General features: G+C 43.0%; 1 protein-coding gene across 1 annotated transcript in view; it reads left to right on the top strand.

Annotated features, from left to right (window-relative positions):
• Positions 1-24,102, top strand: part of LOC308624277 (uncharacterized protein) — a gene marked incomplete at its 5' end in the record, with an annotated part of 42,918 nt that overhangs the window by 4,763 nt on the left and 14,053 nt on the right. Inside the window, one exon of the mRNA XM_081247365.1 lies at positions 316-415. Coding sequence (XP_081103491.1) covers positions 316-415 — 100 coding nt within the window. The remainder of the gene's footprint in view (positions 1-315; positions 416-24,102) is intronic.

The raw sequence follows: 24,102 nt of genomic DNA, 5'->3' as shown, positions 1-24,102 counted from the left end.
ATACTGTAAAATAGAATAGAAAAAAAAAAAGAAAAGGAAAATACCAAGTGTTGGCGAGGTTGTGGAGTAGCTGAATCCTTCTGTCCTGCTGCTGGAATATAAACTAGAATAACTTTAAAAACAATTTGGCGTGCTAGTAAAGAAGCATACCCTATGACCTAGTAGTTCCATGTCTATGTGTTCAGCCAAGAGAAGCGTGTGCTTACGGGGGCACCAACAATTATCAGAATGTTCACAGACGCATTTGTTTTAATAATCCCAAATGGAAATATCGCAAAAGACCATCAACAATAGTATAACTTAATACATTCACAGGGTTCATATACTGGAATACTACTCAGCAATGAGAAAAGTGACCTGCAACTACAGGCGACGACATGGATGAACTGCAGAAACGTAAAGTTGAGCCAAAAAAGTGAGACACGAAAGTGTTACTGACCAGGGTTCTTGGCCTTCCCTAATCAATAGAAATTGACTAGAGGCCAGATAAGAAATTCAGGCAAGGCTTTATTGGGACCCCTGCTGTAGCATGGGGGAGAGAGAACAGGCAACACGTTCCCTTGCTTGCTGGCTTGCTGGCTGGGGGGGCGGGGGACGGGGAGCAAGCTTGTTCCTTGTATAAGCTGAGGGTAGGGGTGTATCCAAGGGTTGGGCCAGAGGTGTGGCTTAGGTGGTCTGCCCACCCCTTTAGGTGGTGTTCAGTGCAGGGGGCATGCGCAGGACCCTGCTTTTGCTCCAGGCTCTCCAGGAGTGGCAGTTAGCTTTTTTGGTCTCTTTGTATTTTGGGGGTCCAGAATTTGCCCCAACGTCGCATGCACGCAGTTATTTTTAGTCCCATACAGTTTATTTGTATTTTGTTGCTCGAGGAGAGGTGTGTCCATGTGCGAGCACTTCAGCAAAGGGGCCCTGGTCCCAGCCTGTCTCATTCCCCCCGAGAGACTCTACACCCTTATTCTTCAGGGTAAGGGGCCAAAGGTCTCTTCTTCTGAAACTTCTTCCTGCTGGACAGGGGCCACAGACCCTAGCCTGCCCTAGATGTCCCTAGCTGACTGTTTCAAGGACCTGTAGGGACCTGGGCCACTTTCCGCTGGAATGGGCTGAATTCCTTGAGCCATCATGAGCCTTACTTCAAACCGTTGGAGCCTGAAAGACACAAACGTAACCAAAAGGTTAAACAAACAAGGGCTAAAAAGGAGAAGATCAATGATAGCCATTAAAGGGCTTAATAAGGGAAGGAACCAGGGTTAACTTTGGGCTTCCTTAACTGTTGACCAGACAAGGGAGGCAATATCGTCCCTGCCAAAATTATGAAGCCACTCTTGCCTTGTTCGGCCAGAAGGTAATCAAGGGCCAGAAAATTGTCAAGAACCACATCAGCCAAGGAAAGAAGAGAGGTCCCAAGTCGTGTTAAGGGTTCAAATAGGAGCCAACCCACTACATCATTTTACTTATCTGTTGATGGTGCCTGTCTTTTGAATGGGTATCTCAGGTTGTCCACTGGCTCACAGGTGTATTGTTCTTCTGTTGTGACCTGCGGGGTTTCTGGAGGTAAAAGCTTTAGTCTGGACAAATGTACCTAACTAGATGTCCCTTGAAGTTTGACAGCAGTAGGGGTGGCTAAAATTACTTTATAGAGGCCCTTCCATTTTGGCATTAGTTGGTGTTGGGGGGACCCCTGTTTCCAGGTTTTAAGAAGAACTTGATCCCCAGGGTTTATTTGTAAAGGAACTGCTCCTTCCTCTGTAATTTTAGTGGGAGTCAGCAGTGCCTTGTGGGCATAGTCCTGGATTGCCTTCTGAACTTGTCCTACATTAATAATGTATCTCAGGGCCTGGTTCACTTCCTCATCTAGTAGAATGTCAGTAGTAAGAAGAGGCCTCCCATAGGTCATTTCAAATGGGCTAAGCCTCAGACCACTCCTGGGGGCTACATGGACCCTGAGGAGTACAATAGGAAGCAAGTTGGTCCAGGGTACATGAGTTTCTTGGCAGAGCTTTGCTAGGTTTTCTTTAAAGTATGGTTTATTTTCTCTACCTTCCCTGAGGACTGGGGGTGCCAAGAGGTGTGTAGCTTGTAGTTTATCCCTAGGGCCGTTGTGAGTCTCTGTGTGATTTTGGCTATGAAAGAGGGCCCGTTATCACTCTGGAGGGACTTTGAAAGTTCAAACTGAGGAACTACTTCCTTTAAAAGGGACTTACAGACGTCCATCGCCTTTTCAGATCAGGTGGGGAAGTCTTCAACCCATCCTGTGAAAATATCAACAAACACCAGAAGATATTTATATCCTGATCATGGGGGCATTTGGGTGAAATCTAACTGCCAGTCTTCCCCTGGATATGTCCCTTGGCGTTGGATTGGCCTGAGTAACGAAGGGGGGATTGGATGGGTCTGTGGGTTATTATGGGCTCATAAATCACAGGCAAGTGTTACTTGTTTTACTGTTCTTTTAAACCCCTTCCCTGAAAAAGCCTTTTGCACCAAGTCCCATAGTGCATCCCTCCCATAGTGGGTGGCATCATGTAAGCTCATAGTGAGTTTCCATTGTTGGGCCTCAGGGCTTAGAACCTTATCCTCCTTTTTATACCAGCCTGTGCTTCCCTTCTCATAGCTCTACTTCTCAGCATTTTCATGTTCCTGTGGGAAATACTGGGGAGGGCTAGAGAGTTCAGGGGGGCCAATCACTAGAGCCATAACTTGTTTGGGTTCCTGCAGCCAAGCTGCCTGTTTTGCAATTTGATCAGCTTTGCTGTTTCCTTAGCTCACAAAAGAGCCATCCCTCTGATGGCCCTTGCAGTGGATTACTGCTACCTGTGTTGGAAGCTGCACTGCTTCTAAAAGAGCCAGAATCAAATCTTTATGTTTTATGGGGGAATTTTTAGCAGTTAACATTCCTCTTTCTTTCCAAATGGCAGCATGAGCATGTAGCACGTGGAACCCATATTCAGAAATAGTAAAAATATTTAATTTCTTATCCTTCCCTAATTGCAAAGCACTCATTAATGCAGTTAGTTCAGACTTCTGGGCTGATGTCTGGGGTGGCAGAGCCTTGGCTTCTATGACTTCATCTAGACCAGCAGCCCCCAACCTTTCTGGCACCAGGGACCAGTTTCGTGGAACACAATTTTTCCATAGACTGGGGCAGGAGAGGAGGGTGGGATTGGGATGATTCAAGTGCATTACATTTACTGTGCACTTTATTTCTATTATTATTACATTGTAATATATAATGAAATATTTATACAACTCACCATAATGCAGAATCAATGGGAGCCCTGAGCTCGTTTTCACTTGCCACTCACTGATAGGGTTTTGATATGAGTCTGAAAGCAATTGATTTATTATGGTCTCTGTGCAGTCCAACCTCTCTGCTAATGATAATCTGTATTTGCAGCCGCTCCCCAGCGCTAGCATCACCGCCTCAGCTCCACCTCAGATCATCAGGCATTAGATTCTCATAAGGAGCCCACAACCTAGATCCCTCACATAGGCAGTTCACAGCAGGGTTCGCGCCCCTCTGAGAATCTAATGCCACCGCTGATCTGATAGGAGGCGAAGCTCAGGTGGTAATGTGACGATGGGGAGCGGCTGTAAATACAGATGAAGCTTTGCTTGCTCGCCCACTGCTCACCTCCTGCTGTGCAACCCGGTACCTAGCAGGCCGCAGACCGGTACTTGTCTGTGGCCCGGGGGTTGGGCACCATTGATCTAGACTAACTATGGCATACCCAGCCTTTTGGGTTCCCATTTCTACAGAACTGCTCCCATCAGTAAACCATTCGACCTCAGGGCTGTCAAGAGGCTCATCTAGAAGATCAGGCCTGCTGGAGTAAGTTTGTTCTATGGTCTCTATACACTGATGCAGTAGATCTCCACCCTCAACCACTTGGAAGCAGAGTTGCTGGGTTCAGGGTTTGGCACACCTTTAAGGTAATGTCTGGGGTGTCCATTAGAAGGGCCTGATAACTTGTTAACCTTCCTCCAGTCAACCAATGATGTCCTTTGACTTCCAGCACAGATTGTACCTGATGAGGGGTTAGCACATCTAGGAGTTGTTCCAGGGTGAGCTTGGAAGTCTCATTAACCAGCAGGGCTGTGGCTGCTACTGCCCAAAGGTAGCTTGGCCATCACAGGGCCACTGAGTCCAGTTGTTTTGAAAAGTAAGCCACTGGTCTCTGATCTGGTCGCAGCTTTTGGGTCAGGACCCCTAGAACTATCCCTGACCTCTCGTGAATGTATAGGGTAAAGGGCTTGTCCACATCTGGAAGCCCCAGTGCTGGTGTTCTGCTCAACTCTGTCTTTAGAGTCTCAAAGGCCCACTGTGGTCCGTATTCCATTAAAGGGATTCCCTTTTTTCTCCCTCTGGAGCCTCATACAGGGGTTTGGCAATAAGGCCATAATTTGGAATCCAGATACGACAGAACCCAGCCATACCTAGAAAGCCTCATGCTCAAGCCTCGTGCTGCATGCTCATGCTGCCATTTGGAAAGAAAGTTGTCTCTTTGTGGTTGGAGATGGTAATGCACTAGTTGCTATTTTTTGATCTATGGCCAGGGCTCGTGCCCCTGGAGTCAAAACAAATCCTAAATATTGAACCCATTGCTGTGAGATCTGAGCCTTGGTTGGAGAGACTTTATACCCCCTTTTTGCCAGAAAACTTAGGACCCTAACGGTATTTTGATCTGAATCTTGTATGGTCTCACTACTTGTCAATAAATCATCAACATATTGTAGCAAAGTTCCCTTCTCAAGGCTCAGTTCCCTCAGTTCCCTTGCTAATGCATTTCCAAAAAGATGGGGGCTGTCCCAAAACCCTGGGGAAGCACTGTCCATGCATATTGGGTAGCTTCCTGGGTGTCAGCGTCCCTCCATTCAAAGGCAAAAAGGTATTGAGAGTCTAGCTGTAGAAGAATACAGAAAAATGCATCTTTGAGGTCCAAAACACAGAAATACTGAGTGCTTCCTGGCACGTGGGTGAGGAGTGTAGATGGGTTTGGCACTAGTGGGTGAATAGGCATGATGGCCTCATTCACTGCTCGTAAGTCTTACACAGACCAATACTCCCTGTTAGGCTTCTGAACAGGGAGGATCGGGGTGTTGCAAGGGGATTGGCAGGGCCTGATGAGTCCGTGTTTTAGGAATTTGCTGAGCAGCGGTTGGATTAGCCTCAGCAGTGGTTGGATTCACCTTCAGGCTTTAAAGGATATTGTCTCTTCCAGGGGTATTCAACCCCAGGCCTTAACCTTCTTTTTATTGGGAGAACACATTTTGCCCTTCCTGGTACCAAGGTATCCCAAACTGCAGGATCTACCTGTTCTCTAAGTTCTTGGGGGATGTCTTGGGGAATATTTTGATGCCCAACAGGTGGGTCATCTGGGGCTACTAATAGATGCATTCTCCGTTCAGATTCTTTACCTCCTTGGACTTCACCCTGTCCTAAGAATATACTAGCTCCTGACTTATTTAGCAAATCTCTTAGGAGGGGGACAGGGCATTCTGGCATATACAAAAAGGAGTGAGTAATAATAATGGATCTGATTCTGCAGGCAAGGGGAGATGTAAATCGCCTTACCTTTGGATGTCTATCAACTCCTGTCACAGCACAGTCATGGTTGGAGAGGGGGATGGCTGCCCAAGTCAGAACAGAGCAGGCGGCTCCAGTGTCTACAAGAAATTCAGTTCTCCTACCTGCCACACTGAGGGTGACCCGAGGCTCTGCTGGAGTAATAAGGATGGATCAAGTGGGATCTGGAGCTGGGCAGGTGCTCAGGCCCATCAGTCGGTGTGTGGGAATCTCTCATCCAAGAGATTCTCAAGGAACTCGGGTGGGTCAGGTTTGCCCTTTGGGCATCCCACAGGAGGGCACTCAGGATATTCCCCCTTCCAGTTCCCCTCTTACGGACAAAAGGCACACTGGTTCCGGCCCAGGCAGCTTCTTGGTGGTCTGTCCAGCCTCCTCGGCCCTCCAGGGTCCATGTGAGGTGGTGGGTGAATCAGAGCAGCCAAAAAGCTGCATTTTCTTTATTAGCCTCTTATTCTTATTGGACTCCTCCATTAAGTCTCTGTTGTTATAGACCTTGAGGGCCTCCTCTACCAAGTATAATGGGGTTTGGGGCCCAGCCTCAAGCTTTTGTAATTTTCTTCGGATATCTGGAGTAGCCTGGGTGATAAAATGCATGGCTAATAGTGTCCTCCCTTCTGCAGACTCAGGGTCTGTATTGGTGTACTTCCTGAATGCCTCTGTCACCTGGCTCAGGAAGACTGCCGGGTTTTCATCTTTTTCCTGTGTAACCTCTCAGACCTTATCATAATTTACAGGCTTCACCATACGCCTTTTCGTTTCTCCTGATAGACAAGTAATATAACGTCTCATCCTAGTCTGGCCTACGTGATCGTCATTTTTCTTTTTTAAAAATATCTTTATTGGAGTATAATTGCGTTATAATGTTGTGTTAATTTCTGCTGTATAACAAAGTGAATTGGCTATATGTATACATATATCCCCATATCCCCTCCCTCTTGAGCCTCCCTCCCACCCTCCCTATCCCACCCCTCTAGGTCGTCACAAAGCATCAAGCTGATCTCCCTGTGCTATGCAGCAGCTTCCCACTAGCCATCCATTTTGCATTTGGTAGTGTATATATGTCAGTGCTACTCTCTCACTTCTTCCCAGCTTCCCCTTCCACCCCTGTGTCCTCAAGGCCGTTCTCTACGTCTGTATCTTTATTCCTGCCTTGCCACTATGTTCATCAGTACCGTTCTTTTAGATTCCATATATGTGTGTTAGCATATAGTATTTGTTTTTCTCTTTCTGACTTACTTCACCCTGTATGACAGACCCTAGGTCCATCCACCTCATTACAAATAACTCAATTCCATTCCTTTTTATGACTGAGTAATATTCCATTGTATATATGTGCCATGCCGTATTTATCCATTCATCTGTCAGTGGACATTTAGGTTGTTTCCATATCCTGGCTATTGTAAATACTACTGCAATGAACATTGTGGTACATGTATCTTTTTTAATTATGGTTTTCTCAGGGTATATATATGCCCAGTAGTGGGATTGCTGGGTCATATGGTAGTTCTATTTTTAGTGTTTTCTTTAAAATATAAATTTATTTAGTTAGTTAGTTAGTTTTGGTTGTGTTGGGTCTTTGTTGCTGCGCGTGGGCTTTCTCTAGTTGTGGTGAGCAGGGGTTACTCTTTGTTGTGGTGTGCAGATTTCTCATTGTGGTGGCTTCTCTTGTTGTGGAGCACAGGCTCTAGACGTGTGGGCTTCAGTAGTTGCAGCACGCAGGCTCAGTAACTGTGGCTCTCAGGCTCTAGAGGGCAGGCTAAGTAGTTGTGGCACATGGGCTTAGTTGCTCTGAGGCATGTGGGATCTTCCTGGACCAGGCTCGAACCCGTGTCCCCTGCATTGGCAAGCAGATTCCTAACTACTGCGCCACCAGGGAAGTCCCTATTTTTAGTTTTTTAAGGAACCTCCATACTGTTCTCCATAGTGGCTGTATCAGTTTACATTCCCACCAACAGTGCAGGAGGTTCCCTTTTTTCCACACCCTCTCCAGCATTTATTGTTTGTAGATTTTTTGATGATGGCCATCCTGACTGGTGTGAGGTGATACCACATTGTGGTTTTGATTTGCATTTCTCTAATGATTAGTGATGTTGAGCATCTTTTCATGTGTTTGTTGGCAATCTGTATGTCTTCTTTGGAGAAATGTCTATTTAGGTCTTCTGCCTATTTTTGGATTGGTTTTTTTTTTATATTAAGCTGCATGAACTGCTTGTATATTTTGGAGATTAATCCTTTGTCAGTTGCTTCATTTGAAAATATTTTCTCCCATTCTGAGGGTTGTCTTTTTGTCTTGTTTACGGTTTCCTTTGCTGTTCAAAAGCATTTAAGTTTCATTAGGTCCTATTTGTTTATTATTATTTTTTTATTTCCATCACTCTAGGAGGTGGGTCAAAAAGGATTTTGCTGTGATTTATGTCATATAGTGTTCTGCCTATGTTTTCCTCTAAGAGTTTTATAGTGTCTGGCCTTACATTTAGGTCTTTCATCCATTTTGAGTTTATTTTTGTATATGGTGTCAGGAAGTGTTCTAATTTCATTCCTTTACATGTAGCTGTCCAGTTTTCCCAGCACCACTTATTGAAAAGGCTGTCTTTTCTCCATTGTATATTCTTGCCTTCTTTGTCAAAGATAAGGTGACCATATGTTCATCTCTGAACTTTATCTCTGGGCTTTCTATCCTGTTCCATTGATCTATATTTCTGTTTTTGTGCCAGTACCATATTGTCTTGATTACTGTAGCTTTGTAGTATAGTTTGAAGTCAGGGAGCCTGATTCCTCCAGCTCTGTTTTTCTTTCTCAAGATTGCTTTGGCTATTCAGGGCCTTTTGTGTTTCCATACAAATTGTAAAATTTTTTGTTCTAGTTCTGTGAAAAATGCCATTGGTAATTTGATAGGGATTGCATTGAATCTGTCGATTGCTTTGGGAAATACAGTCATTTTCACAATGTTTATTCTTCCAATCCAAGAACATGGCATATCTCTCCATCTGTTTGTGTCATCTTTGATTTCTTTTATCAGTTTCTTATACTTTTCTGCATACATGTCTTTGCCTCCTTAGGTAGGTTTATTCCTAGGTATTTTATTCTTTTTGTTGCAGTGGTAAATGGGAGTGTTTTCTTAATTTCTCTTTCTGATTTTTCATTGTTAGCATATAAGAATGCAAGAGATTTCTGTGCATTAATTTTCTATCCTGCTAATTTACCAAATTCATTGATTAACTCCAGTAGCTTTCTGGTGGCATCTTTAGGATTTTCTATGTATAGTATCATGTCATCTGCAAACAGTGACAGTTTTACTTCTTCTTTTCCAATTTGTATTCCCTTAATTTCTTTTTCATTTCTGATTGCCATGACTAAAACTTCCAAATCTATGTTAAATAATAGTGGTGAGAGTGGGTACCCTTGTCTTGTTCCTATCTTAGAGGAAACGTTTTCAGTTTTTCACCATTGAGAATGATGTTGACTGTGGGTTTTTCATATATGGCTTTTATTATGTTGAGGTAGGTTCCCTCCATGCCCACTTTCGGGAGAGTTTTTAATCATAAATTGGTGTTGAATTTTGTCAAAAGTTTTTCTTCATCTATTGAGATGATCATATGGATTTTATCCTTCAGTTTGTTAATATGGTGTATCACATTGATTGATTTGCATATATTAAAGAATCCTTGCATTCCTGGGATAAGCCCCACTTGATCATGATGTACGATCCATTTAATTTGCTGTTGAATTCTGTATGCTAATATTTTGTTGAGGATTTTTGCATCTATGTTCATCAGTGATTTGGGCCTGTTATTTTCTTTTTTGTGTGACATCTTTGTCTGGTTTTGGTATCAGGGTGATGGTGGCCTCAGAGAATGAGTTTGGGAGTATTCCTCCCTCTGCTATATTTTGAAAGGGTTTGAGAAGGATAGGTGTTAGCTCTTCTCTAAATGTCTGCTAGAATTCGCCTGTGAAGCCATCTGGCCCTGGGCTTTTGTTTGTTGAAAGATTTTTAATCACAGTTTCAATATCAGTGCTTGTGATTGGTCTGTTCACATTTTCTATTTCTTCCAGGTTCAGTCTTGGAAGGTTGTACTTTTCTAAGAACTTGTCCATTTCATCCAGGTTGTCCATTTTATTAGTATATAATTGCTTGTAGTAATCTCTCTTTATCCTTTGTATTTCTGCGGTGTCAATTGTTACCTCTCCTTTTTCATTTCTAATTCTGTTGATTTGAATCTTCCCTTTTTTGCCTGGTGACTCTGGCTAATGGTTTATCAGTTTTGTTTATCCTCTTAAAGAACCAGCTGTTAGTTTTACTGATCTTTGCTATTGTTTCCTTTGTGTCTTTTTCATTTATTTCTGAGCTGATCTTTATGATTTCTTTCCTTCTGCTAACTTTGGGGGTTTTTTGTTCTTCTTTCTCTAATTGCTTTACGTGTAAGGTTAAGTTGTTTATTTGAGATTTTTCTTGTTTCTTGAGGTAGGATTATATTGCTATAAACTTCCCTCTTAGAACTCCTTTGGCTGCATCCCATAGGTTTTGGGTCGCCAGGTTTTCATTGTCATTTGTTTCTAGGTATTCTTTGATTTCCTCTTTGATTTCTTCAGTGATCTGTTGGTTGTTTAGCAGAGTATTGTTTAGCCTCCATGTGTCTATATTTTTTACAGTTTGTTTCCTGTAATTGATACTAGTCTCATGAAATTGTGGTCGGAAAAGATGGGTGATGTGATTTCAGTTTTCTTTAATTTACTGAGGCTTGATTTGTGACCTGAGATGTGATCTATCCTGGAGAATGTTCTGTGTACTTGAGAAGAAAGTGTATTCTATTGTTTTGGGATGTAATGTCCTATAAATATCAATTGGGGCCATCTGTTCTAATGTGTCATTTAAAGCTGTGTTTCCTTATTTATTTTCTCTTTGGATGATCTGTCCATTGGTGTACGTGGGTTGTTAAAGTCCCCTACTATTATTGTGTTACTGTCGATTTCTCTTTTTATGGCTGTTAGCATTTTGCCTTATGTATTGAGGTGTGCCTATGTTGGCTGCATAGATATTTACAATTGTTATATCTTCTTCTTAGATTGGTCCCTTGATCATTATGTAGTGTTCTTCCTTGTCTCTTGTAATAGTCTTTATTTTAAAGTCTATTTTGTCTGATATGAGTACTGCTACTCCAGGTTTCTTCTGACTTCTATTTGCATGGAATATCTTTTTCCATCCCCTCACTTTCAGTCTGTATGTGTCTCTAGGTCTGAAGTGGGTCTCTTGTAGACAGCATATATACGGGTCTTGTTTTTGTATCCATTCAGCCATTCTATGTCTTCTGGTTGGAGCATTTAATCCATTTACATTTAAGGTAATCATTGATATGTATGTTCCTATTACCATTCTCTTAATTGTTTTGGGTTTGTTACTGTAGGTCTTTTCCTTCTCTTGTGTTTCCTGACTAGAGAAGTTCCTTTAGCATTTGTTGTAGAGCTGGTTTGGTGGTGCTGAATTCTCCTAGCTTTTGCTTGTCTGTAAAGGTTTTAATTTCTCCATCAAATCTGACTGAGATCCTTGCTGGGTAGAGTAATCTTGGTTGTAGGTTTTTCTCCTTCATCACTTTAAATATGTCCTGCCACTCCCTTCTGGCTTGCAGAGTTTCTGCTGAAAGATCAGCTGTTAACCTTATGGGGATTCCCTTGTATGTTATTTGTTTTTTTTCCCTGGCTGCTTTTAATATTTTTTCTTTGTGTTTAATTGGATAGTTTGATTAATATGTGTCTTGGTGTGTTTCTCCTTGGATTTATCCTGTATGGGACTCTCTGTGCTTCCTGGACTTGATTTTTCCTTTGCCATATTAGGGAAGTTTTCAACTATAATCTTTTCAAATATTTTCTCAGTCCCTTTGTTTTTCTCTTCTTCTTCTCAACTCCTACAATTCGAATGTTGGTGCATTTAATGTTGTCCCAGAGGTCTCTGAGACTGTCCTCAATTCTTTTCCTTCTTTTTTCTTTATTCTGCTCTGCAGTAGTTATTGCCACTATTTTATCTTCCAGGTCACTTATCCATTCTTCTGCCTCAGTTATTCTGCTATTGATACCTTCTAGAGAATTTTAAATTTCATTTACTGTGTTGTTCATCACTGTTTATTTACTTTTTAATTCTTCGAGGTCCTTGTTAAATGTTTCTTGTATTTTCTCTATTGTATTTCCAGGATTTTGCATCATCTTTACTATCATTATTCTGAATTCTTTTTCAGGTAGACTGTCTATTTTTCTTCATTTGTTAGGTCTGGTGGGTTTTTATCTTGCTCCTTCACCTGCTGTGTGTTTTTCTGTCTTCTCATTTTGCTTACCTTACTGTGTTTGGGGTCTCCTTTTTGCAGGCTGCAGGTTTGTAGTTCCCATTGTTTTTGGTGTCTGTCCCCAGTGGCTAAGGTTGGTTCAGTGGGCTGTGTAGGCTCCCTGGTGGAGGGGACTAGTGCCTGTGTTCTGGTGGATGAGGCTGGATCTTGTCTTTCTGGTGGGCAGGTCCACATCTGGTGGTGTGTTTTGGGGTGGCTGTGGCCTTATTATGATTATAGGCAACCTCTCCACTAATGGATGGGGTTTTGTTCCTGTCTTGCTAGTTGTTTGGTGTCCAGCACTGTACCTTGCTGGTCATTGAGTGAAGCTGGGTCTTGGTGTTGAGATGGAGATCTCTGGGAGGTTTTCGCCATTTGATATACATAGTGCTGGGAGGTCTCTCGTGGACCAGTGTCCTGAACTTGGCTCTCCCACCTCAGAGGTACAGCCCTGATGCCTGGCTGGAGCATGAAGAGCCTTTCATCCACATGGCTCAGAATAAAAGGGAGAAAAAAAACAAAGAAAGAAAAAAAGATAGATAGAAAGAAAGAAAGAAAGAAAGAAGATAAAATAAAGTAAATTAAAATAAAATAAAGTTATTAAAATAAAAAATAATTATTAAGGAAAAAAAATTTTAAGTAATAAACAGAAAGCAACAAGCAAATGAACAGACAGAACCCTAGGCCAAATGGTTAAAGCAAAGCTATACAGACTCGTTGTCTATTCAGTTATTCCACAGATGCAGGGTACATGTAGTTGATTGTGGAGATTTAATCCACTGCTCCTGAGGCTGGAGAGATTTCCCTTTCTCTTCTTTGTTCGCACAGCTCCCGGGGTTCAGGTTGGGATTTGGCCCGCCTCTGCGTGTAGGTCACCTGAAGGCGTTTGTTCCCTGCTCAGACAGGAGGGGGTTAAAGGAGCAGCTTATTCGGGGGCTCTGGCTCACTCAGGCCGGGGGGAGGGAGGGGTACGGAGCGCAGGGCAAGCCTTCGGCGGCAGAGGCCAGTGTGACTTTGCACCAGCCAGAGGCACGCCGTGCGTTCTCCCGGGGAAGTTGTCCCTGGATCACGGGACCCTGGCAGTGGCGGGCTGCACAGGCTCCGGGAGGGGAGGTGTGGAGAGTGACCTGTGCTCACACACAGGCTTCTTGGTGGCAGCAGCAGCAGCCTTAGCGTCCCATGCTCGTCTCTGGGGTCCGCGCTGACAACCGTGGCTCACGCCCGTCTCAGGAGCTCCTTTAAGCGGCACTGTTAATCTCCTCTCCTCATGCACCAGGAAACGAAGAGGCAAGAAAATGTCTCTTGCCTCCTTCAGCAGCTCCAGACTTTTTTCCGGACTCCCTCCCGGCTAGCCGTGGTGCACTAGCCCCTTCAGGCTGTGTTCACACAGCCAAACCCAGTCCTCTCCCTGGGATCTGACCTCCGAAGCCCGAGCCCGAGCCTCAGCTCCCAGCCCCGCCCGTCCCAGCGGGTGAGCAGACAAGCCTCTCGGGCTGGTTAGTGCTGGTCGGCACCGATCCTCTCTGCGGCAATCTCTCCTCTTTGCCCTCCGCACCCCTGTTGCTGTGCTCTCCTCCGCCGCTCGAAGCTCCCCTGCTCCGCCACCCGCAGTCTCCGCCCGCGAAGGGGCTTCTAGTGTGTGGAAACCTTTCCTCCTTCACGGCTCCCTCCCACTGGTGCAGGTCCCGTTCCTATCCTTTTGTCTCTGTTTATTCTTTTTTCTTTTGCCCTACCCAGGTACGTGGGGAGTTTCTTGCCTTTTGGGGGGTCTGAGGTCTTCTGCCAGCGTTCAGTAGGTGTTCTATAGGAGCAGTTCCACGTGCAGATGTATTTCTGATGTATTTGTGGAGAGGAAAATGATCTCCGTTACTCTTCCGCCATCTTGAAGCTCCTTCCTTCTATTTGTATAGCACATGAAGCTTTTGCATTACTATTTTTCACAGTAAACTTTGTGGAACTATTTAATTTTTAAAACTATGACTATGGGGCTTCCCTGGTGGTGCAGTGGTTGAGAGTCCACCTGCCGATGCAGGGGACACGGGTTCGTGCCCCGGTCCGGGGAGATCCCACATGCCGCGGAGCAGCTGGGCCCGTGAGCCATGGCTGCTGAGCCTGCGCGTCCCGAGCCTGTGCTCTGCAACGGGAGAGGCCACAAAAGTGAGAGGCCCGCGTACCGCAAAAAAAAAAACCAACAGAACAACTATGACTATATAAGCTCATAAAGATAAAATTACATTAAAATTTCTTTGTAAACTGTAAAGCAACAGATAAAGACTATCATTATTATTAATCATAATATTAACAGTAAACTTTCTTCAGTTGGTTTGAGACAATAATTATGCTGATTAAATGAAATCATATACATTAATGTCTAGAACACTACTTGGCACATAATACAAGATCAATAAATAAAGATTTCTTTCTTCTTTACCTCTAAATCAAAACACCTAAAAACTTGCCTTATATCAAAATGTATTAAAAGCCTTTATTAAAGCAGCAGTAATTTCCTGCCTGTAAAATATAGTTGTGTTAACAAATACAAAATTTTTAAAAGAAAAGAGAAAAAATTGAGATGTTTTAATTTTTTTTGATCTACCAACAAATATTCCTTGAGAGAATTATCATAATATAAATTAAGTTATTTTTAAAAGCAATAATTTAATACTGAAAAATTATAGTTCTGTAGATACAAAATGGAAATCAAATAACTTACAATTGACTTAAGTTGTTTCATGTTTTCCCAAACCAATATGATGGTTACAAAATCAAAAGGAAAAACATCAAATCAAAAGGAAAAACATGCCAGTTAATCATAGCATAAGTTTTTTCCTAATATGGTATAAACAATTTTAAAGTTCTTACTGTATGACATCTTAGGGTGTGTATTTTCTCAACTCTCAGAGGAAGATTAGTAACATATCATGTGCCTATTTTTTTTTTTTTTTTAACCAAGTTGCTACCCAGACTTTGTTTAGAGCCGTGAAAAGTCCAGGCTCCTCACATTGCAATTAAGCGATGATGTGATCTGACCTGGATTTGTATATGAAGTAATCACAAGCCATCTTACAGGTAGAGTTTTGTGTTTCAGGAATGAATTCTCATGGAAAAGAAGACCTTTCTAGAAATTCTGTTTTAAATGGTTTCGGGGAATTTCATAGACATCCTCAAACAATATGGTATTACTTGTTCCCCAATTTGGTATCAACTATCAATACCACTTATCAAGGCTAGGCACCTGTAATATATATACAAGAGAGTCTTAGGTGGTTCGTAATGTCAGCCCACTCTCATCTGCAATCTACAATTCATCATTTCACATTTTCACACTTTCTGAATGTCAATATTACACAGCCTCTTAAAATACAGATAGTGAAAAATGCAAATAATGATGGCAGATTAGGCCTTGATTCAGTTTTTAGACTCATCATCTATTTCTTTCTAGATCATTTGAATCTAGCTAATATAATGTGGAAACACTGTTACCTCGATTGCTTAAGAAGGCTTTCCCAGCCTCCCCAATCCTCCCAGTTATATTCTTTTCTTCCACGTGTTTATTAAGGTTGAATGTTACACATATTTATGTGATTCTTTTGTTTCATTATTCTCACCCACTAGACTATAAGTTCCCTAAAGAGAAGCACCTCATCTTTTTTTTTGGTTCAGAATTGTAACCCAGTGTTTGGCAATGTGCCTGGCATATGGTAGATTTTCCACGAATGTTTATTGAATGAATCAATAAGGTACATTGTAATTGGAAAAGTCACTTCACCCCAACAGAAATCACTGTTATGGAAACAAACAAACAAACAGATTCTACCACTAAAATTCTCCCACGATGACTTTGGACTTTGTTGCCAAGAGGCATGTTTGCCCCCGAGCATAGTGGGGTCAACTTGTGACTGGTACACTTTGGTGGAATAATTGCATAGGGGCTGATGAATAGGACTAAGAAGGTTGCTCCAGGACCATTGCCAAGCACCCTATACCCTGAAGACAGCTTCCACACCTGGACTGTGATATATGCACCTCCAGGGCTTACTAGGCATTGGCTCAAAGACAGCACATAACCCCACTTCCTTCCAGCCCATCTGAGCAGAAGGCTGGGGAGGAGGGAGAGGGGCCGTGGGTTCAGGGGTGGCACCCTGGTGAGAGGACACCCTTTCTGTGACTGGGGAGATGCTGCTCACCCTCCCTCCCAAACAAGGCAGTTGGAGTGCTAACAAAATAGTTCAGAAAGATCGAGGGTGCCTGCAAAGAAGGGAGGGTACTGTTGATGTGCCCTGCGCCCAGCTGAATGAGGAAAGGGAAGTGGGGGTGAGTTTGCAGGAGAAGAGATGGAAGGGCAGAGGTGCAGCCTGCATGCCTATCATCTGGTGTTGCAAGGATTCATGGGTTTACAACAGGTGAAGTGAACAATGCTGAAGGGGGCTGAGCTGGAGCCATCTTGCTGGTACCCTGCCCCCTGCCCCAGCCACCACCCCAACACCAGAGGGCAGCTTGTTGGTAAGGGGGCTGTAGCAGCCAGTTAATATCAGGAGAGGGGTGCGGGGGTACAGGCAGGGATGATAAACCGGAGCCAGGCCTCACACCTCACACATCTTTTGGGAATCCTGTAGCCAGAGGTCTCCTGGAGCGCTACCAATAATTCACACTGAGGACACAAGGAGTCAGCTCTAGTTTGAGAAAAAAGTTAGTAAAAATCCAGGCTCCCAATGTCATATTCAGTTCAGATCTTGTAAATCCTGAGAAGTAAGGCTGTACAAACAGAAAAGCAATTGTGGAATAAGCTTCTTGTAAATACGACCTGCCCGGGACACTCCGACCTACTTTTTAGCAGTTCTGTTGAGGAATTTACTGGAAGGCAAATTGAATTCACCACGCTGACCAGCCACAGTTCCGTCCTCACCCATTCTGGTGCAGCAGCTGTACAGGTGTGCCTTGCTCTTGGCTATAGTAGTACTCATGAATAACTGCTGCTAAGTAAAATTTATTAAATCATATCATAATTTCAGTATAACAAAGGAGTTTTTTTCTTTACTAGAAACCTGTAATGAATTCATTGTTTAAGGTTTATCATAATCACACTAATTTATAACCAGAGCCTGGATTTTCTTATATTTTAGGATTAGTGTGATAACCAGCATGAGATTCCTGCTGCATTACTTTACAACTGATCACTGGACCTGTTTCTTGCAACTGTTTTAAATTTCTTAGTGGAAAAGAGGTTGTTAACTTGAGGATAAATTGCCTTCTATAAGTCAGGATTCTTAGCTTCAAGCAACAGGTACTTTAAGATCTGATTAAAAAAAAATAATTCATTAAATGAACATTAAGTAGTTCTTAGAATCTCTGAGAGGTTGTGGAAGCAAGGTTTGGAGTCTACAAAGCCAGAAAACAAACCCTGTAGATCATGTAAGAAATGGGCATCCTGAAGGTATACTCTCCCTTCTGGGCAGACATTGCAACTTCCACTGCTGATTTTATCAGGACGCAGAGCTAGACGCAGTTTCCAGCACTGCTGCTGTTGCTCACGTTAGTGTCCTGACCAACTGTGGCCACTGCTGTCGCCACATCTGTCACTGGAATGGACCCGATGTGGACACTGCCTCTAGCTGTCCTTAGCTGTGGATTCAAAGTCTGGGGGAAGTAGATCTGGTTGGCAGAGCCTAGCTCACATAGTTGTGGTCTAGCAGCAAGAGAGGCTGGGAAAGTGGAACGCAGCACTTTTAGCTTCTATAGTGGGAGTGGCTCTACCCTGTAAGGGGCGGGGGACTCCCAACCCATAGAAGGAGAACCGGCAGAATATGTATGGTGCACGTATTGGGCTTGAGATGTGTATTGGAAATTCAGGTGGAGTTATTGAATAGGCAGTTGTGTCCAGAGTTCAGGGGAGAGATAGGGGGTGAGAAATATGAGAGTCATCGTGGTGTAGATGCTATTTAAAGTCATGGGATGGGGCAAGATGACCTAAGGAGTGTGTCTGGCTAGAGAAGACAGTGGAAATGGGGTTCAGTTCTTGGGGATGAGAGAAAGAACCTGCAAAGGAGCCTATCATACTAGACTCACATCTCAAGAGCCCTGGAAGCCACTTCAATGTTTCACGAGGAGGAAATGATCAACCATCAAATGTTGGTGAAAAGAGAACTTAAAACAGGGTTACTCCCTAGACTAGGGTCTCAGAAGAACAGAGCCATCAGTGCCCTGCCTCATCCCTACCCCTGCAGATGCTGACAGCCCACACAGCCACATCTGCAGGGTGTTGGGAAACACTCCTATTGATTGGAGCAGTTTTCCGCAACCTGGGGAATGATGCTGCTTTGTGTGACATTTCCCCCTTTATCTGGCAACACAAATTCGATTGGCCAATGACACAAAACATTCAATTAAGAGTGTGCTTTTCGGGGGCTTCCCTGGTGGCGCAGTGGTTGGGAGTCTGCCTGCCGATGCAGGGGACACAGGTTTGTGCCCCGGTCCGGGAGGATCCCACATGCTGCGGAGTGGCTGGGCCAGTGAGCCATGGCCGCTGAGCCTGCGTGTCAGGAGCCTGTGCTCCACAACAGGAGAGGCTACAACAGTAAGAGGCCTGTGTACTGCAGAAAAAAAAAAAAAAAAAGTGTGCTTTTCTAGCTAGGAGGGCCGTACCGAGGGGATGATCTTTGAAGAGCATGGCAGGAGTCTGAGGAAAAATGACACTATTTAAATGGATTTTTTTCTTGTTTAGTTAGAAAAGGTAATGAAGTTTTTTGTTTTGTTTTATTTTATACACCACAACCACTGATAAATTTGTCTAAGGGGACACATTTATAATAAGAAGAGAATGAGTGAAGATAGAAATAACTCACCCAATATTAATTAACTCAATTAATATTAATAATTAAGAATTGATATAATTAACAAAGCATCAAAATCTGTATTTTTAGCTTTCTTGTCACTAACAAGATGGCCCCCTAACTGGGTAAACATTTAGCTGATCAGGAGGGTTTCTCAAAGTCTTGGTGTTGGTTAATACTTCCAACATTATATATATCAAGAGAGTAGCCAAGATGTCTCGAGCTCACCTCCTCCCCCGGGCACAACCAAATCACAACTACTTACACAAAAATAGCAACTATTGATGGGAAAGACCTGAAGACTAGCAGAAAAGATCTACAACAAAAGACACAAAGAAGGAACCACAACAAGATGGGTAGGAGTGGCAGATACACAGTATAGTCAAGACCCACAGCCCCAGGATAATCATGATTGCAGAGGTTCTCCCCAGGGAGTGAGGGGTCCCAGTCCCACATCGAGTTCCCCAGCCTGGGGTCCTTCACTGGGAAGACAAGCCCCAAGAATGTCTGGCTTTGCAGGGCAGTGGGACATGCACACAGGAGAGCCAGAGGCCTGTGCATTCAGAATCTCACACAATCCAGGATCCGGGGCAGAAGCAGTAATTTGAAAGGAGCCTGCATCAGACCCACCTACTGATCATGGAGAGCCTCCCAGAGAGGCAGGAGGCAACTGCAGCTCACCCGGGGACACAGACCCTGGCAGCAGCCATTTTTGGGAGCCCTGGTCAGAGGTCCTGGGCCCCATGTGGATTCAGCAGGAATCCAGGCCATGACTGATGAACACTGTCTGCCAGGGCCGCCAGGAGCATGTTATTAACCTTATCAGTGGCTTCATTTACCTCGGAGTATAACGAATGGGATGAATTAGATTATTTACATAGTATCTTTCAACTCTAATGTCTTATTAGGTAAAGAAAAATAATAGTGGACATTTTCAGGAATGTTTTAAAATATAGGTTTATTATTACTTAGATATGGCAAGGCCATTAGATCAGGAGGTGACTGCCAGTGAAGAGATAGTTTGTTATACTCACAGATCCCAAGAGGAAGGGGCACGTCCCACCACAGAGGCCACATGGTAAAGTATCAGGGTCCATTAGGAGGCAGAGGGAGTAGGGGAAAACCATGGGTAGCTGTCTCTGGGGTGATTGGGGCAGGTGGACAGTAGCCCTGAGTGTGGATGGGCAAGTTGATTATCATCTCTAGGAACAGGCCAGCCCAGGGGGGCAGCTCCTCCAGTGTCGGCACTGATTTCAAAGCAATACATGGTTGATGCAAGGAATTTTTCAGGAAATTAATTCTCTTTTGCGTTGCATTTGGGTAAATACAGTGTCTCTTACTGCTATGAATCTCCTTTTGATTTTAGGGAGAAAATGTGAGCAACAAGCAATAAACTGTTCTTTTCCAAATGGAAGTGTGCTCAGGCATCTGAAAGAGATCTCCCCTGAGACTCCCATATTGTTGTGGCTGTAATAACAGCATTTGGGGGCTGGTTGTCTACTGTTAACAACAAGTTATTGAATATTTTTAGGATATTTTTTACAGTTCATTGTTGGGACTGCCAAATCTGAGCAATCAGTTTACAGCTGCCCATCCGGTGATTAGACAACACTATGATCTTCCCTAAAGGGAAAGACAGATAATATCATAGATTATTGCATCTTATTGCTAGCTTTTTGTGACTTTAAAAAAAAAAGGTTCTTTTGCAAAGAAAATCGATCCTTGTTTAACATGGCATCTCCCTCCTTGGTTTTTTTTTTGTTTTTTTTTTTTTTTTTTTTTTTTGCGGTACGCGGGCCTCTCACTGTTGTGGCCTCTCCCGTTGCGGAGCACAGGCTCCAGACGCACAGGCTCCAGCGCAGGCTCAGTGGCCATGGCTCACGGGCCTATCCGCTCTGCAGCATGTGGGATCTTCCTGGACCGGGGCACGAACCCGTGTCCCCAACATTGGCAGGCAGACTCTCAGCCACTGTGCCACCAGGGAAGCCCCCATCCTTGTTTTTTGAACAACCACATGGAACAATACCTTGTTCTAGTTCTGATTTGTCTTTAAAACCTCTCAAGACTCATATTCATGGTAGAGAGCATCTGATGGACCTAGTTTGGCTCACCTTGTCCCATCACTGTGATCAGGAGATGAAGAGGAAGTTAGTTCCTCTACATACATCAAAGTTTCATGTCACATACAGATCAATACAATTAAAATGAAAATGGAAATATTAATATCAGAAAGAGAGCAGTAAATGTAAGAAACTAATACGGTTACTGGGAAGGAGCTTTAAGTTAAGCACTGGGATTTCTAGGATCCAACATAAGAAAGGATGTATGGTAGATAATTAGCTTCAACTTTGTAGTAGCAAGGAAAGAATTGACACTGAATAATTGTCCCTTAGGGCATCCTATCACCTGGGCTGCTTCCTGGTACCTGAAAGTGAGGAAAGCTTAAGCAGAAGCTCCTGTGGGTCCTCATATCCACCTCAGGCCACATCCTGAAGCCTGACCTCTACATCCTTTTAAATATTTTTTAAAACGTACTTTATATTCCACACACTTTTGACATGGTAACATTGAGTAAATACTTTGTTGAATTAAATAATTAAATGTGACAACATCTGCTAAAACCTAAGCATAATTGTCGATGAATTATTCTTCCATATTTTGAATATTAATTTTTGTTCTCTTTTTAACCATACATATGAATAAGGCCACCAGGATCGAATCATGAATAAGCAGAGCAGGTGTTTAGTTATTTTATTATGTAACTTTACAGACACTGTGAAAGCTTTCCTGTTCCACCTCTTTTCAAAAGAATAAAAAATTACTCCCACAGTTCTGGGATGATGTAGAAAATTAAACTGTTAGACATCCAGTTCTTTGGTTTAATGCTACCTCCAGGCTGGCTACACAATCAGCAGGGCCGAGTGCAAAATAAGACTGTGGAGCCCCTTGTTCAAAAAGCAGGGGAAAAGTGCCACTAAAGGAACTAAAATATAATGCTTTTTCCTTTAAAAATGCTTTTATTACTAAAGATGAGCAGGGAAATTGTGATACCTGAGTAACAACATAACTTACAAACTGAAAAATAATGTTTTTGATGTCAATTTTTTAATACAATAAATAATAACACTTGATAGAATAATATCTTGAATGATTATAAGACTTCTGGCTTGGTTTTCTGCAAATTAATTTATTAGGTCATCAAAATTTACACTTTTAGGGCTTCTCTGGTGGCGCAGTGGTTGAGAGTCCGCCTGCCGATGCAGGGGACATGGGTTCGTGCCCTGGTCCGGGAAGATCCCACATGCCGCAGAGTGGCTGGGTCCGTGAGCCATGGCCACTGAGCCTGCACATCCGGAGCCTGTGCTCCGCAAAGGGAGAGGCCACAACAGTGAGAGGCCCGCGTACGGCAAAAAAAAAAAAAAAAAAAAAAAGTACACTTTTAGCAACTTCATTTTCAACTGGTATAACTGAAAGTAATGTCAGTCACACTTGGCAAATGCAAGATCACACATGATTTTGTTATAATTAAAATTTTTGAGATCTGCTGATGCAACAGTTACTGGAGCTCTTAAGAGAATTTTATAAGCTGTGACAATGTTGGGATACATTTCTGATGAATTATTTTGAAATACAAATTTCAACACATATAGATCTCATCCTTCTCATGGAAAATTTTTTCTAGAAAGAAACATGTATTTGTATTCATACAAATACATTTTGTGTAAGCCTGAGTGGGAATTTAGTTTTCAATGAGAATTTATACAATGGCATTAAAAAAATTTTTTTTTATTGAAGTATAGTTGTTTTAAAATGTTGTGTTAGGGACTTCCCTGGTGGTGCAGTGGTTAAGAATCTGCCTGCCAATGTAGGGGACACAGGTTCAATCCCTGGTCTGGGAAGATCCACCATGCTGTGGAGCAATTAAGCCCGTGTGCCACAACTACTGAGCCTGCACTCTAGAGCCTGTGAGCCACAACTACTGAGCCTGCATGCCACAACTACTGAAGCCCATGCTCCTAGAGCCCATGCTCTGCAACAAGAGAAGCCACTGCAATGAGAAGCCCACACACCGCAACAAAGAGTAGCCCCTGCTCACCTCAAATAGAGAAAGCCCATGTGCAGCAACGCAGACACAATGCAACCAAAAATAATAAATAAAATAAAATAAAATAAAATTTATTAAAAAAATAATAAAAAAATAAAAGGTGCTAGTTTCTGCTGCACAGCAAGTGATTCAGTTATACATATATATTCTTTTTCATATTCTCTTCTATTATGGCTTATCACAGGACATTGAATATAGTTCCCTGTGCTATACAGTAGGACCTTGTTGTTTATCCATCCTATATATAATAGTTTGCATCTACTAACCCCAAACTCCCAGTCCTTCCCTGTCCCACACCCCTCCCCCTTGGCAACCACCAGTCTGTTCTCTATGTCTGAGTCTATTTCTGTTTTGTAGATAAATTCATTTGTGTCATATTTTAGATTCCATACATCACACCTCGTTTACAAAGCACGAGTTCAAAAATAAATTATTAATAATTTCAAGACAGTGTGAGTCCTTCTGAGAGGGTAGGCCAGGTCCCACAGCCATGAAGCCCAGCCGGCCGACCTCCTGTTATGCTCTATAGACTATTCTAGCTGTCCTCTCTGGAAGTGCGCCCGATAACTCATGGGGTTGACTTTGCCTGGGATGTGGTAACCAATTAACTAAGTAATCTCAAGAAGCTGCAATAAAGCTCCATTTTCCACCCTCTTAGTCCTGCTCTCCCTGGTTTCAGTTTTTTCCTAGATTTTCCTTCTCTAGCTCCGAGAGATTGGCCAGTCTAGGTTCCTGGTTTAGCACAAGTGCTGGGATCTCAGAGCTCCGAGGGCTCAAACAATTACTCAGCAAGAACATAATGATCAGGTCCCGTGCCCTTGCATGTGTATGGAGGGGGTGGGGGTGGGGGAAAGAGGAGGCACCTGCAGTGCTTGATGATAAACGGTAGGACATGAATATTCCTGTTTACAGAATGAGATGGAACAGAGCACTCAATCTTTAATCCTTAATTACAACTTTCAAATTATTGAGAAAGACTAGGTGATTATTTAGAGTGTTAAGGTAACCACAGAAAACATACAAATCTAGTTCTGGTTTTGTATCAAAGGAGTCCTATTATGTCAGCGGTTGCTCACTTACTGTATCACATCTATGGCTATTCATCCTTATATGATATCACTGAACTCTAAAATTGAAAAATTGCTCATAAATTTTTATTTTCTCCTTTTCTTTTATTCTAAGATGTTTTTCCAGTAACTCATTTAAATGTTAAACTGTGTTGCAGAAACCTGCGTTGTTTGTTCGATAGGCCACTTATGCACGAAAAGGTACGAC

The sequence above is a fragment of the Mesoplodon bidens genome (genome assembly GCF_964165515.1).
Source record: "Mesoplodon bidens genome assembly, chromosome: 10".
NCBI classification, from domain to species: Eukaryota; Metazoa; Chordata; class Mammalia; order Artiodactyla; family Ziphiidae; genus Mesoplodon; species Mesoplodon bidens.
This window is presented reverse-complemented; position numbering and strand designations above follow the sequence as displayed.